Raw genomic sequence first — 16,560 nt, 5'->3', positions numbered from 1 at the left:
CTTCATGCACTGTGGCACACGCGTTAGGTTTGGTTTAGTGATGTCAAGTCTTAGTCAAGAAATGTTAAAAATGAGACCTAAAGCTCATGCCCCAGAGAACACTTGATTTCATGATAAAAAAGGATCTCTGGGTGAAAACTGGAAGTGTAATTCTCAAAGCCTGTTGGAGAAGCATCAGCTTAACACCCCACGTTTAAATTATTTTTATTAAGACTACAATATGGGCAGGTTGTACAGCAGTATAACTTTTTTCTTATTTATTCCATCCAGTAGATATGGCTTGTACAATGTACAACAGTTCCATTTTGAAGAATAAAAAATAACTCAAAATTTAAAAAGACTATAATATGAAGTTAACAAAGCCTGAGAAACATCCACTTTAGCATCAGAAATGAGAATCGCAAAAAGCCATGTTCAGATGGTGCAGACAGAGCATTTCCCTCTGATGAGTGAATCGAAAGTGTTTCAAAAATCAAAATTTGGCTTGGATTTCCCACTGCTATTGAAGTCATGAGTCTTGGTTATCTATTTTGTATCATTACTTTCTAAAGGTAGTGGTTGTCAAAATAGACTGCAAACCAGAATCACCAGAGGAACTGGTGGTTTATCAGGCTTTCCTTCACTTAGATCAGCCATACGCTCTCATTCATATTCTTTATTCTTCCCTCCCTGCCTCTCTCTTTCCTTCTCTTCCTCAGTCTTTCCCACTCCATCTCACTATTTTCTCTATCCTACTCTCTTTTAAACCTTGACTGAACTTAGTGTTTGGGAAATATATCATCACAGCATATGTTCAATTCACTCTTTTGTTCCAATGTTAAGCAAATAACCCAGGATGATAGCTAGCTAACAACAAAAAAATACAATTTACTCATCCACTATGCAAGAGAAATAATAGTAAAAGAAAAGTAGAAACTTATTTCATGTCCTCATAACTAGAACTCCAAATAGTAATGACTTCTGTAGTCACTTGTTTTGAACGGAGTTCATCTTGATTTAACCATGGCTACATCAAGAGAGAGTTGAAGACCCAGCCCAGCCTTCTCTATGGTTCCACAGACACATTTCCATATCTCAAAGAATCTGGAAAGCACAACTTTTATTTTTCGCCTTGGAAACTACTCCATGTAAAGCACATACTTTTTGCTTTTTCTGTGGTGAAGTATAATAAAAAATATTTGAGATTTATGCTTCGGAAATGGAAAATGCCAACTCTGGGTCTCTATTTAATCACTTATCAATTCCTTGCTGTATACAGAAACCACAGTGGCTTATTGAAATCATCTCAATTCCAAATCTTCTTAACTTTCCAATTTTAACAAGCTTGAATGATCCTTTTGGTGGGACCTGAATCATAATCTTAAAAATAAGCCATTCTCGTTTCGTCCCTGAAAAAAGGAAAGAGTAGAATGCCAAAAGGCTGACTTGTAATAAAACACAAGACAAATATTTAGAGAGAAACATATATAGAGTTAGCAATTTTCTACTCACAAAACTGTTAGGTTTTTTAACTTAGAAACAATAACACAGAAGGTATATTAAAATGGTTTTCTCCTACCTGGATCCTCAGATAGGTCCTTTGGTAAGGCTTCATTGATGGCACTTTTCAAAGCTAGTGGTGTTTTGTTTCATTTTTTAAGAAAAATAAAGGACAGAAAAGAACAAAACCATAAAAATTTATTTCTGAAGAACATCACTGTAAAACAAACAGTCCCTAGTCATCACTTATAAAAATAAGTCTTACAAACCTCTAGACATCACTACAGCATTTACTAGAACAATAAAAAATAATTTTTAATCTAGTGGAGTATGGAAATAAATTCTCCTACAGAGATCAAACCAGTTTCAATTTTCCAGAGAGAGGGCCTCTAGTGGTTAATTGGAATATTACCAAAGAGTATTAAGAATTTTCCCCCTTTCCTTTCTGACAGCAGGATCAATAACATGAGGAGGTCGGGGACTGCAATGCTAGCTTCAGTACTTTTAGAGCTGGCCTGGTGGTTATTCCGCCATGCAGTGAAAGCTAACCCACCATTTGGGAGACCCATCGCTGTACATGGGACTGCCAGTTCCATCTGGTTCTCCGGAGCAAGTGTTTGAATAGGAAGCATAACGTTATTGTTGTTTAGCTGAAAACTATTTTTTATGTTTAATCATATCTAAGGCTGAATGAATGGCAGGTTTCAGCAATCAAACCTGGAATAGCTTCACTGCAGACAAGGCTCAATTCATGAGTAGTTAATCAATGTGAGATAACAGATGGAATACTGGTTTGACACTCCAAGTCCTGATTCTCATTTAAGTTCTTTTTCCTTTTTTTTTTGTACAAGGAAATGATTCATACTAACTGAACTTCAGCTTGCTTATGGCTAAATCTTAGGTAACAAAACACACCAGATTTGTGAGGGCTGACTAGGACAGTATATGAAAAAGCACCTGGTGAAAGAATTGTAAACGTATTACACAAAGCGTGGAGTTTGGAAGAGCGGGTCCTTCCTATACTTCTAGATCCTGCTGCCCAAGTCATCCCCCTGCTTGATGGTAGCTCTAACATAGAACTCTGTATTGTGTGACTTCTCGGCTACCCAGAATAATAAGCAAATGATAGCTTTGCTTTATGTTACACCACCATAACCACAAAGCCACTGAGAAACAGATAAAGCCTTGAGACACAACCTGTAGCTGAAGAGAACTTTTTGAAGACACCTGTGTTTTTAGCATGGTGTATGCCAATGTAAAATATTAAGCTCTCAATTCATTCTATTTCTTCTCATTTTCTACTTCACAGAAGCAGATTCCAATGGAAGATATCAGAATAGACTAAGGTTAACAATTAGGCTGGGGGGATGTAGACACTAATGTTCTTGCTCTCACTTTAGGAGCCACCATTTTGCAACAAGTTGCAACTATTTAATCTATTCCAATGAGTTTGCATACTGAGAACTATCTTCAGATGCTCAAGAAACCAGCCATTCCAAGAGAAGTAGATAAGGGAACAGAGGAATATGTCTTTGAAATAAGACAATGCATCCTTTTCATACCTTGTTTATCATCACCAGTCATGTCTTGGGCAGGGCCAGGAAAGTCAGCCACATCTTTAACAGATGTCTTCTTAAAAAGGAAAAAGAAATGAGTTATGCAGGTTGGAATGGAAATATGTGATGTGCACACATAGGAAATGATTAAAAGGCTGTTTCTTGCCAAAAGTTCTGTCTTCACGCTATGTCGAAAAATGAACTTTACAATTTAGGAGAGGGGTGGGGGGTGGGTAGGAGGGTGTAGCTGAGGAGGTGGGAGGGAAGGGATGGTAGGGGAAAAACAAAGGAGGAGGCAACAATGCTGGATAAGAAATGTACTCATTACCTTGCTCATGTAACTATAACCCCTTTGTTACATTTTCACAATAAAAAAATTAAAAAGTTCTGTCTTCAGTAACCTCTGAAATATAATAGTATTTTCATTACTTTTGGTTCCTATTACAGAACCTAATTAAACTACTAAGTTAATTTGTATTAAAAATTTACATACACAAGGTAAAGAAATAATGATTCAGATCAAAGCCTATATGTAGAGTGTACATTAAATCATAATCTAGCTAGAGAATTGCACATTTGTCCTGTGAGACAAACAAGCTCCAACTTAGATGTTATGTAATTTTTTCATAAGCAGAGAGAGGTTCTAATAAGCAGCCCCATAATGTGGATGTTTGCCATGAACTGTCATGAAGACAGCTACCTAACCCTGATGAAAACAGCCTCCTTGGTATAGAATAAGAAAAGTTCATTGATGATCAGATCAAAATTTGTCATAAGTTACCTATGATGGAAGCTCTTACGTGTACTGAATATCCATTTTGATCAAATAGGAATTATTATTATTATTTTGTCAGTTGTGGGCCTGAACTCTAGGCCTGGGCGCTGTTCCTCAGCTCTTCAGCTCAAGGCGAGCACTCTACCACTTGAACCACAGCGCCACTTCCGGCTTTTTATTCTGCTTATGTGGTGCTGAGGAATCGAACCCAGGGTCTCATACATGCAAGGCAAGCACTCTACCACTGAGCCACCTTCCCAGCCCTTAGAAATTATTTTAAAATCTTCTTAGTATGAATTTATTTTGCACAAACTCTCAGTAATTACTATCTTTTCCCCTTGCTCCCTATCCACTATTGATCAATAGCCAGGGGGTGGGGGTTATTACATGTATTGATTTGTGTGTGTTCACTCATCCTTGAATACCTGGTATGAAACAAATTTGATCATAGTATGTTACCTTTTTAATGTGTTGTTCAATTCTGTTTGTAAGGATTTCTATATGTTCTATATGTTCATCGGGAAATTAGTCCATAGGGTTTATTTTTGCTGCTGCTGCTGTTGTTGTTATGTCCTTATTCAATTTTGTTTTCAGGATACTACTGTCTTCATAGAAGGAATTTGGTAGCATTCCTACCCTTTCTATTTCATGGACTGTTTTATAAGCACTAGTGTGTTCTTTAATGAATTCAGCAGTGAATCTATTCAATTCTGCTCTTTTCTTTGTTAGGAGACTCTTAATTACTGCTTCAATCTCACTACTCAGTATAAACCAGTTGTTTTTATATCCTCTGGGTTTAATTTTGGTAGGTCTTAGTATCTAGAAATTCATTCATTTATGCTAGATTTTCCATATTATTAGAGTATTAAGTTTATTTATTCCATAACGTTGCTCGGTATTTCATTGGTACCATTTAAAATGTCCTTTTTGTCTCCTCTAATTTTATTAGTTTGGATCTCCTCTTTCTTTTGTTTAGTTTTGAAAAGGGTTTGTCAATTGCATTTCTCTGTCAATGAAGCAACTGTTTATTTCAGTGATCATTTGTACTGTTCTTTTGGTTTCCATTTCATTACTTTTAGCTTTGGTCTTTATTATTTTTCCTTCAACTAATTCTGAGTTTAGCTTGTTCTTGTTTTTCTAAGACATTGAGGGACATCATTAAATTATTCATTTGAGACCTCTCCATCATCGCTACAAAATTTCCTCTTAGAAATGCCTTTTGTGTGTTACAAAGAAACTAGTAAGTAATGCTTTAAATTTTTTATTTGATACTTTTTTAATATCCATCTGATCCTTCAGTGACCCATTGATCACTCTAAAATGTATTGTTTGGCCAGGTGCTGGAGGCTCATGCCTATAGTACTAGTTAATAAGGTGTTTGAGATCGGAGGTTCAAGATCTGGAGACAGCCAGGAAGAGAAATCTGTAAGACTCCAAATAACCAGCAAAAAGCTGGAACTGGAAGTTTGTCTCAGAGGGTAGAATGCCAGCAGTGAGTAAAAAGGCTGAATGAGAGTTTGAGGTCTGGGGTTCAAGCCCCATTAGAGCAAAAAGAAAAAAGTGCATTTTTAAATCTCCATGTATTTATATATTATTTGTAATTTCTAGCATTGGTTTCTAGTTCCATTCCATTGTGCTATGATAAAATATAAATAAAATCTTTCTTTTAGGTATTTGTTAAGATTTGTTTTATAACCTAAAATGTGGTCTATTTTGGACAAAGTTTCATAGGCTACTAAGAAGAATATTTATTCTACAGAATTGAATGGAAATGATACATATATGTACATATACATATGTATTCCAATTTGTGGTACAGTTTAATTTTGAGTGTCTGAATTTTTTTTTTTTTTTTTTTTTTTTTTTTTTTTTTTTTTTTTTTTTTTTGGTCGGTTGTGGGGCTTGAACTCTGGGCCTGGGCGCTGTCCCTCAGCTCTTCAGCTCAAGGCGAGCGCTCTACCACTTGAGCTACAGCGCCACTTCCGGTTTTCTGGTGGTTTATTGGAGATAGGAGTCTCACGGTCTCTCCTGCCCGGGCTGGCTTTGAACCGCGATCCTCAGATCTCAGCCTCCTAAGTAGCTAGGATTACAGGCGTGAGCCACCAGCGCCCGGCTTTGAGTGTCTGAATTTTTTATCTGGATGATCTATCTATGATGATAATGGGATACTGAAATCTCTGAGTATCTGAATATTCCTGTATCTGCACCTATCTGTCCCTTTTTTTCCATTAGTGCCCATTTTATGATGGCCTAAATTTCTTAAATGACTAAACAATCCATTAAGCTTATTACTTCATCCTTCAATTCTGTTCACTATGTTCATTATATAAGAATATCTCATCTTCACAAATAATCATTTGATTGGAAAGAAGTAAATATCTGTTGTTATTTTGTGTTTCTGGTTTGGACAGGGAAAAAAGGCAAACTAGGGTGGAGATGTAGCTCAAATGGTAGAACATCAGCCTTGAGTAGAGTGAAAAGGCCAGCCTGAGTTCAATACCCTGTACTGGCACACACATGCACAAAAAAGGACTAGCTACATCTTTTAATGACAAATAGGCCAGTGAAAGTGTGCAAAAATGATAAAACTAGATGCGCAAAACAATAAAGGATATATTTGCTCTCCTTTCCTTTTAGAAAGATGACATGTGACTACATGAGGAAAACAACATAATTTCTACCAATAAAAAAAATATTACTTGTTTGTGTTGGAAAGGCCAAGACAATCTAATACTATGGCAAGTTTATATAGAAAAAGTAGTTTATATAGTTTATATAGAATGGTGGTTTAAAGAAAACCACCTAGCAACTTCACAATTTCATATAAAGTGGAAAGGACATCACATCTACATAGTACAGTACAGCCATGTCAGAGTTACAGGGTTATCAGTCCTAACTTCATAGACAGAATTCTAGAACCCCAAAGTAAACCAAGGAGCATGGAAAGCAGAGAATTATTATATCTTCTTCTTCATATGCATATCCATCATTCTTTCTGAAGTCACTTTTCTTTATATCTTTTCCCCATGTGTAGAAATCTACTGAGGAAAGCACCATGGAGGCTGCAGCTCCAAGAAATAATTGCAGAGCACAAGGGAGTTGTTAATCAGTGAAAAGCAGAGAGACTGGCTTGACTGGCTCACATAGGATCAGAGCAGTACACACTTTAGGTATGGGGGAATAATCAAACTAAGCAATAGAAATTAAAGAACTGTCCCTTTCTTCTGCCTTTGACTTCTATCTTCTTGTAATGGTATCAATGATAGAAGACTCTAACAGAAGTCTTTAATAAACTCCATATATTTACGTATGTCTATACTCTGATTTCATTAATGCATTGTACCAAATTGGTACATTAATATGTACCAAATTGTCATACTGTACCCCATAAATATGTACAAATATTGCATGTCAATAAAAATTTTCAATTAAAAATGTTTCCAGATTTTTGGGTGCTAGGAATTGAACCTAGGGCTTTACATTTGCTAGGCAAGTGTTCTATCACTGAGCTACACCCCCAATGCCAATTCCAAATTTTCTTTTAGGAAGAAAACAGGTGGTATCTTAAATTATTATCATAGTAATCATAATAGTGCTCATGATAACAATAAGAATAATAATAACAATAATTGTGACAACCACAACAGCCATAACAATTCCTATTTATTACACCATAGCTAAGGATCATTAGTTAATGGTGTTTTTATTACATTATTTTTAAAACAAGTTTATAGTCAGGGCTAGTGGTCCATGCCTATAATCTTAGCAACCCAAGAGCCTGAGAAAGACCTTGTATTAATTTCCCAATATTGTGTGAATCTCTACGTTTCTTTGGGAAATCCAGATTAGTCCTAATTTAATCCAAAAGCTAAAACTCTGATAGAACCTTGGATGTGATTTGGGATCCTTTAAATAGTTCTCAAACCTCTTCTCAAAACTGTTCTGAGTCATTATAACTTGCTAATAACCAGCCACTAAAAATACAACTTAAATTATTTACCAGGAAATTAAAACTTGGTTAAAGTAAAAAACATGGTTAATATTTTCTGGCCTAGGTTGGTTATATCTAACTATCTCTAAATGGTCAAGAGACACTGGCTGAATCATCAACCATACTTTATGAAGCAGAGAAAAAATAATTATAGATCTAGATTTGAAAAGCTAATTATGAAAGCATAAAACAATAAAAAGAGCATAAAAACAATAAAAGTTCATGTTTCCAAAGTTTACAAAGAATATAAGCTAAATATTTATTTTCATACATATCCTTATATATTAACAAATGTAGATCTTTTACATACCTCCATCCGATTCAAGTCACGGGTCTGTTGGTTTGCTGGAACTGACTCAGAATAAGAATCAAACAAAGCACACTCCCACTTGGGCTTAGGAAAAGCTAAGACAAAAGAAAAGGCACATGTAAGAATAGTTACTATAGTTATAGTAGTGCTCATTGTCAACCTTTCTGTGCTTTTAAACATAACAACAAATCCTATATACTATCTGTACACTATAGCTAATATATACAACCTGTACCACTAATCATGATGAGATAGTATTTTAGGCTCTTAATAAATACAACCCCATACTTCTATCATGCCAACTTGTAAGATCACCATTTTTTACACGCTGAAACTAGGAAAGGTGTAATAAATAACTTACTCAGGGTCATATTGCTGATAAATGAAGGTCAGGATCTTGAACTCCTAGGAGTTCAACTAAAAAACCCATGTTCCCAGAACTTTATGTTATAACACAGTAGTGATGTTTCACTTAGACATCATTATCACAATTCATAAAGACATTGGTTGTAAATTTGAATATTATGAATATTAACCAGATACTTCATTTTAGCTGTTGCTGGAAATAAACAGATCTTATACTGAAGGAAGTATGTCTAAGATAATTTTATGACATTTGTCATAATTATCTTTGGTTAATAGGGAAATAAAAGCATAAAACTTTGCTGATTTACAACAAGGAAATAAGAATCACAGTGTGGGGCTGGGAAGGTGGCTCAGTGGTAGAGTGCTTGCCTTGCATGCATGAGGCCCTGGGTTCGATTTGTCAGCACCACATAAGCAGAAAAAGCCAGAAGTGGTGCTATGGCTCAAGTGGTAGAGTGCTAGCTTTGAGCTGAAGAGCTGAGGGACAGTGTCCAGGCCCAGAATTCAGGCCCCACGACCGACAAAAAAAAAAAAAAAGAAAAAGAAAAAGAAGAAGAAGAAGAATCACAGTGTGAATTTCTTCTAACATACAACAGTGATAGTGGCTATTAGTTGGGTAAACCGATTGAATTAGTGTGAAGAAAAATCATACTATTGTGATAAGCTAATTACCAAATAGCTGTGTTATTTCTTAGGAGCAAATTTTGATTCATGTTGACATACACTAATTAAGAAGGATATATCTAAACAGATTAAAAATGTCAATATTCCAAAGAGCAAAAGCAGACTTGGGTATACGACAAACATAAGCTACAAATTGAATTTGTCAAGATATAATATTAGGGAGTTAAATTTTAGTGCCAACTTTAAACAACATTGAATCAATTGTTACAAAATGGATTGATGTTGTTCTTAATTTTACTCACATTTCCATCCCCACTAGTGATTAAAATGCCATCAATACTCTGTATTAAGGTACTGGTCAGAAAAGCCTGTGGAGTTGAATGCAAAAGCCTTCACCTGTTTGTTGATTTTCTTACTCTAGTTTAAACTTCACTGGTATTGAATGGGATGTATCAGAGGCCCTCGTGATTTTTTTTTATCATATCTGGTGCTCTGTTTCCTTGATTTAAAAAAAAACAGCTGGGCAACTGATAACACATGCCTGTAATCCTAACTACTCAGGAGGCTGAGATCTAAGGTTGTGGTTGAAGCCAGCCTGTGAAGGAAAGTCTGTGAGACCTTTATCTCCAATAAACTACTTAAAAAAATGCTGGAAGTGGGACTGTGGTTCAAGTGGTAGAGCACTAGCCTTGAGCTGAAGAGCTGAGGGACAGCACCCAGGCCCAGAGTTCAGGCCCCACAACCGGACCGCCCCCCCCCAAAAAAAAGAATCTCAGGAACAGCACCCAGGCCTAGAGTTCAAGCTTCAGGACCAGCACAAATAAACATCCTGAATCCAGACTGAGAGTAGAATATTTTCAACCAGCATAATATTTGTCTTTTTAGTCTATCTACCAATGCTCTGACTATAAGTACAAAATCAATCAATGACTTATCATGATAGTTTCTTGTGTGGAAAAGTAATACTTTCAAAAACTACACATGACAACAACTGCTAAATCTTTCTCTGTTGTGTCTACAATTCTCCATCTCCACACTCATATATCCCCATTCTAGTGCAAGTCCTTGCTAGACTACTAACAACTTAGTTTCCAACCTTGACTTTGAAATCTTGCTATTTGGAGGGCAGTTAGCATGATCATTTCAAAACAAAAGTCCAATTTGATCACTTCTCTGCCTAACACAGGTTATGGCTACTGCCAGCCTTATCTTTCTCTCTATGCCTCATTCGTGTACTCCAGTTACTGGTCTGAAATTTCTACTCCTCCCAGGCTTCATGTCTCTTCTCAGTTCCTTCTTCTCAGTACAGTGCCCTTTACTTAGTCAGTATTCTAAACATTTCTAGCAAACTACATGACAAAAATTTTCTACCAGAAAATACCCAGTCATCTAGACATGAAAATATCAAAGGTTCATGGGTATTCAACCAAAAATCCAATTTATCTTTACAATTCAGCCCTCTAATCTATAAAAAGAAATTCATTCAATAATTATAAATAAACAGCAGTGAGCATGATTCTATTACATTTTTTAAGTTAATAGTATTTTTATTACAATATTTTTTAAAACAAGGTGGCTCAGTGGTAGAATGCTTGCCTTGCCCTGGGTTCTATTCCTCAGCACCACATAAGCAGAAAAAGCACTAAGTGGTGCTGTGGCTCAAGTGGGAGAGCACTAGCCTTGAGCTGAAGAGCTGAGGGACAGCGCCCAGGCCCAGAGTTCAGGCCCCACAACTGACAAAAAAGAAAAGAGAGAGGGGGGAGGGAGAGGGAGGGAGAGAGGGAGAGGAAGGAAGGAAGGAAGGAAGGAAGGAAGGAAGGAAGGAAGGAAGGAAGGAAGGAAGGAAGGAAGGAAGGAAGGAAGGAAGGAAGGAAAGTTTTAAGCTGGGTATCAGTGGCTCACACCTGTAATCCTAGCTGCTCAGAAACGTGAGATCTGAGAATTGTGGTTCAAAGCCAGCCTGGGCTGGCTTTTTTCTTTTCAATTACAAAAAAAAAAAAAAAACCAAAAACTGGAAGTGTAGCTATGGCTCAAGTGGTAGAGCACTAGCCTTGAGCACAAATGCTCATGGACAGCACCCTGAGTTCAAGCCCCAGGACCAGCATTACACACACACACACACACACACACACACACACACACACACACACACACACACACAAAACACACATGTATACATATTTATGAATGAAAATAAAAGTTTTTATGAGGACTCCATAGAAAATGTCTAAGGTTTCTAATGTATAATGAGGTTTTACCTGCTTGCAGGTATTCTGGCTGTAAAGTTGGAGGCAGGCCTTCAGGCAGTGGGTAGCCGTTCTTCCGAGCCACAATGAGATGAAATGCAGCACAGAACTCAGGCAGAGTCAGGGCTCCATCACAGTCAGCATCGCTAAGTTCCCTAAATATAACAAATCATGAGCACCTGCCATGGAATTGCACCTCCAACATGCGATTACAACTCCTATGCTCTCTAGCCATGCATGGGCCTGCAGAATCCCCAAACTCTCCTGACCACACCAATTTGAAATCTCAGAGAACAACTCAGAGAAAGAAAAACCCTGATTAACAGACAGTATTCACATCAGTAGCATTCTGTAAATAAAAATTTAAGTTTTTAAAGTTCTCTGATAGGTCTGTTTAACAAGACTGATACTTGGAGCAAGGAAGTCTAGAATAAAATGAAAAGTGATGCCTGGAATTCCACAATTGCTCACTAAATGCAAATTGTATAGTGTGAAGAGTCCTTAGTACTCAAAAGAGGCAGGGAAAGGTGGGTGCAGCAATTGTGCAGTTTACTCAGCACAAAAATTGGTGCTTCTTTTTTTTCCAGTTTTAAGGATAAGCCTTGAACTTTCCAAGTTACATTAATTTTTGTAGCAAACTATTGTTTGCCTGATAATTCCTTCTTGGGAAAATATAAATGAGCTAAATAAATACTGATGAAATTATGTTTTAAGATGAAACTGGAAGCTAGAGGAAGCTAGAAGCAAATAAGAAAGTATGAAAAAGTCTTGCAAGAGCTTATATTCACGTTAGCCACTGTTTCCCATTAAAAGATACAGACCTATTTACTCAATACAAAAGAAATCTATTTGCCAAAGGAATTAAGACCCGTTAAGCTCTAAGGCTTCTGAAGTGTAACAAAAACAAGTCTACTTGTATTTGCACAGGTAAAGAGATAGGACTTATACAAGATTTTACTAAGAAGTTATTGCTACTGGAAAACAAAACCCATTTCTATGATAAGCTACATAACTTCGCTTTGGACCAACCCCTTTCTCCCCCTCCTTCAGTTTGGAATGGATCAGTCTTAAAACAGCTGCTTCCCAGGGTGAGCAATCTGGGAACGGCTTCAAATGCTGGATAGAGAGAATGCCATTTGGTCTTCATGGATGTGTCTCAAAAAAAAGATAGGAGCCCTCATGCTGATCATGTTAAGGCTGGGAATACTGCCAAAACAGATTGGTTTTTTTTTTTTCAAAATGATAATTTCTTTTTTCCCCCAGCTTCAAAATATAATATAAAGCTTTTTGTAAAAAAAAAAAAAATCATCCTAGATTACATTGCTAAAGAACCTCAATGCAGTTCAGAATCCCAGATACAATGGCATATATGAGCATTATTGGAATACTTTTTTCAATAAGATGAAATTAAATGATGTAGAATTGTACAACTTATTTTTTGTAAATCCTTAAGATAAAAGCCCTCTACATAAACATTCCAATATTTTAATTATACATTGATAACCACACAATCTCCTGCTTGGTCTTGGGGAAGAAGTAATCCACACATGGCCGGGAGTTTACAACACAGAGCATTTTCATAGATGCAAAGAGAGCCATCTGGACCATCACAGTATAGCCCTTCTGAAGCGAGAGCCAAGGCAGCCTGAGCAGCAATGTACAGGGATAGTGCAGCTGCAAGGCTGAATGAGGGCTCAGCCAAGAAACACTGGCCAAATTGACAGAGCTCAGAAGCAGCTAGAATATGCAGATTTAATTCCGTTCCAAATGTTCCCAGACCTTCTGTTCGCCCTGCCTTATACTTGCCTCGCACCAAGTGAAACAAAAAATCTGAAAATAAAATATACAAGACAGAATATCTCAGATGTCCACCATTACTTAGATTTGAAAAAGGATTGAGAAGGCAATAATAATTAAATTACTTTTAAGCTAGTAGTTAACATTTGTGGTATGTAGTGTGTGTGTATGTGTGTGTGGTAATTTATTTTATTTTCACAGCCACACAAATCCAAGCTCGAGTCACTTTCTCAATCTGTTAAAAATATCATTCAAAAAAAGACTTTCAAAAATGCTAAAGAATGAATATTATGTTAATGTGATACTATTTGGCATTAAATGTACTCACCATATATAAGAGAGTTCTGGAATGGAAAGCTTTGATTTGGTGAAGAAGTTCTTGGCCACAGATCCTGTCAAGAGCCATTGTTTAAATAAACCAGTAATTACTTATCTAGAGCAGTTTTTAATTTATATGCAAGTGGATCCCCATTTTTTTCCATTCAGCAATCATTACCATGTAGCCACAGACATATTTAATCCTCAAGAAATCACACAAAGCCATGTATGCCTTATCTGGGACTCATGAGGCTCTAGGTTTAATTCCTAGCACCTCAAAAAAATACACAATTATTAAAAATAAAAGCAACATACAAAGTCAGGCACAGTATCTCACACTATAACCTGGCTACTTAGCAGGCAGAAATCAGGAAGATCACATTTTGAGATCAATCCAGACAAAAAGTTGTCAAGACCCCAGTTCAATCAAGAAGCTGGGATGGTGATATATGACAGACATAATGGGATACATAGACAGAAGGGACACAATCTAGGCTACCGTGCATATAAACATAAGTTGCTCTTCAAAATATAAGTAAAGCAAAAAGGGCCCAGAACCTGTGGCTCACACTTGTAATCCCAGTCTCTCAGGAGGCTGAGATGTGAGGATCAAGGTTCAAAGCCAGCCTGAGCAAGAAACTCCATGAGATTCTTATCTCTAATTAAAAACAAAAAAGCTGGAAGTGGAGCTGTGGTTCAATTGGTAGAGCACTAGCCTTGAGCACAAAAGATCAGGACAATGCCCAAGACCAGGGCGCGCACATGCGCGCACACACACACAAAAGCAGAAACGTGGTGGAGTGCCTGCCTAACAAACAAAAGCTCTGAATTCAAACTCCATATACAAAACATATTCATAGTTTTTAGAAGAATATTTAGGTCAAAATAGGGCAAAAAGCTCCCATAAAGTTCATAAAAGTTTTAGCAAACCTCTGCAAAATTTTACTAAAACTTCAAAAAAACTAATTTCAGAGTTAAGTAAAAATCTATCAAAGAAAAAAATAATAGCCATGGTAGAAAAGTGAGCAGAACAAAAACTGATACCATTACTCCCACTAAATAGGAATATGATAAGCATCTTGAAAATATTTTCAGTGAAGCTCTGCTTTTTTCTCTCCTCTCCTCTCCTCTTCTCTGTCTCTCTGTCTGTCTGTCTGTCTCTGTGTCTACGTCTGTGTCTCTGTCTCTCTCTATCTCTGTGTCTCTGTCTCTCTCTGTGTGTGTCTCTCTCTGTCCCTCTTTCTCTGTCTCTCTTTCTCTCTCAGTACTGGAGATTAATCTCAGCACCCCCTGCTTTGTAGGCAATCACTTTACCATTTTACCATTGCACAATGCCCCGAGCCCTTTTCCTTTGGTTATTTTAGGAGTAAAGTCCCATGTTTATGCCTGAATATCTCTCCTTCCAATTACGCTTTCCTTACATCTGGGGTAATTGGCACATGCTACCACACTCGACTATTGGTTAAAACAAGGTCTTACTAACCTTTGTCTGGTCTGGCCTTGAACTGTGATCCTCCCAATCTCTACCCCTCCAATAGCTGGAATTATACTCATAAGCAACTGGCACCTAGCTCCAAATAAAAATATTTCTAGCAAGTACCTATTTGTGTTTGGCTACATATCTGAATATGTTGTGAAGAAAGTCAATTGAGCAAGAGGTAAGGCTAGCAATAGACAATATATGCAATATGGGTTTCTGCTCATTTTTCTGAGCCATAATATTAATATGTTGTAGCATTAATTTGTTGTAGCAATACTATTCTGACTTCCAGAAAGCCATTACTGTCAACAAAATGATGTTTATTTTTATTTATACAAATATATCTGTTACACTTTGTTTTATGGAAGAAAACTAGTTTTAGTCCATACTTCAAAACATCATGTTAGCATTATCAAGAATACACTGTTGCCAGGTATGGGTGGCTCATGCCTGTAATCCTAGCTACTCAAGATACTGAGATATGAAGATCATGGTTTGAAGCCAGCCCAAGCAGAAGAGTCCATGAGAGAGACTTATTTCCAATAAACTATTTAGAAAAAGCCAGAAGAGGTTCTGTGGCTCAAGTGGTAGAGTGCTAGCCTTGAGCACAAAGAGGCTCAGGGACAGGGCCCAGGCCCTGAGTTCAAGCCCCAGGACCGGAAAAAAAAAATAATACTCTGTTATCCTTGAAAATTAAAGAACATTTTATGAATTTTTTTCCAGAGTCTTATTGCACTGTTTGCTTAGTCATTAACTTGGCAAAATGTAGGCACACAGGAATTACATCAATTCCTCTCAGCTTGATTTTTATATGAGAAATCAACAAGGAAAAAAAAATATATATACATATATATGTATATATAAGATGCCATAGGGGAAAATGATAGCCAGTTTTCCTTCCATATCTTAATTTTTCTCAGAAAAATAAAACAGAGGAGAAAAACTTGAGCCAAAGAAAATGGTCATCAGTTTGAACTTCTAGAATGTATAAAACATAAAACACTTGTTTTGGAAAGCTATACTCTGTCTGTGCTCTGATTCTAAATAGAAGTAAGCAGATTTGTTATTATCTACCATTTCAAGAACTGCTTCAGCTCACACAGATAAAGGATTTGGACAAGGCCCCCTCCAATTCCCTGTTAACCCTTCTGAAAGAGAAATATAGTTTTCCCAATGTTATTGGCAACTTTTATATGCACAATTTAAACTTGATAAGAAATTCCATCTTTGAGAAAAACAAGTTGAATCAAAGAAGGTTGTCATATTCCATTCTATGTAAATTATTTCTCAAGATGTTTACTACTATTCATGTGAGAATAATGTCCAAGAACATCATGTTCCTACCTGAAATGAAGGAACTTGGATCCGGCTGAAGCGACCGGAACTGATTGACATAGTATTCCCGCTGTTCTTCTGTTATTCTCCAGGGTTCATCCGGGTAATTACTGTTGTCCTGTAGTTCCCTCTCCACTGAAAAAGACTTTTTAAAATAAAAATAAAAAAGGAACTGCTTAGACAAGGTGCCTCTGCTGAGGTGAAGTATAAAACTTAAACACCGGTAGAAGCCATTATGTATTATTCTTAAGTTTTTTTTCCTCAAGGGAATAAATCTGTTTCA

The 16,560-nt window shown here is 36.7% G+C and overlaps 1 protein-coding gene across 5 annotated transcripts in view; it reads right to left on the bottom strand.

The window, feature by feature from the left end:
* Reps2 (RALBP1 associated Eps domain containing 2) overlaps nucleotides 1-16,560 on the bottom strand; it is a 187,881-nt gene that overhangs the window by 62,399 nt on the left and 108,922 nt on the right. For 4 of the 5 annotated variants that reach the window (XM_042680456.1, XM_042680454.1, XM_042680457.1 and 1 more), the window contains exons 6-11: nucleotides 16,287-16,422; nucleotides 13,473-13,536; nucleotides 11,360-11,502; nucleotides 8,112-8,206; nucleotides 3,042-3,111; nucleotides 1,559-1,612 (exon numbers count right to left, since the gene is read on the bottom strand). In XM_042680456.1, the coding sequence (XP_042536390.1) occupies nucleotides 1,559-1,612; nucleotides 3,042-3,111; nucleotides 8,112-8,206; nucleotides 11,360-11,502; nucleotides 13,473-13,536; nucleotides 16,287-16,422 (562 nt within the window). The remainder of the gene's footprint in view (nucleotides 1-1,558; nucleotides 1,613-3,041; nucleotides 3,112-8,111; nucleotides 8,207-11,359; nucleotides 11,503-13,472; nucleotides 13,537-16,286; nucleotides 16,423-16,560) is intronic. The other variant, XM_042680459.1, reaches the window with a different exon arrangement.

This window comes from Dipodomys spectabilis, unplaced genomic scaffold (assembly GCF_019054845.1).
Source record: "Dipodomys spectabilis isolate Male_0828 unplaced genomic scaffold, ASM1905484v1 ptg000061l, whole genome shotgun sequence".
NCBI lineage: Eukaryota > Metazoa > Chordata > Mammalia > Rodentia > Heteromyidae > Dipodomys > Dipodomys spectabilis.
Note: the sequence above shows the minus strand (reverse complement) of the source record. Positions and strands in the feature narration are given on the sequence as shown.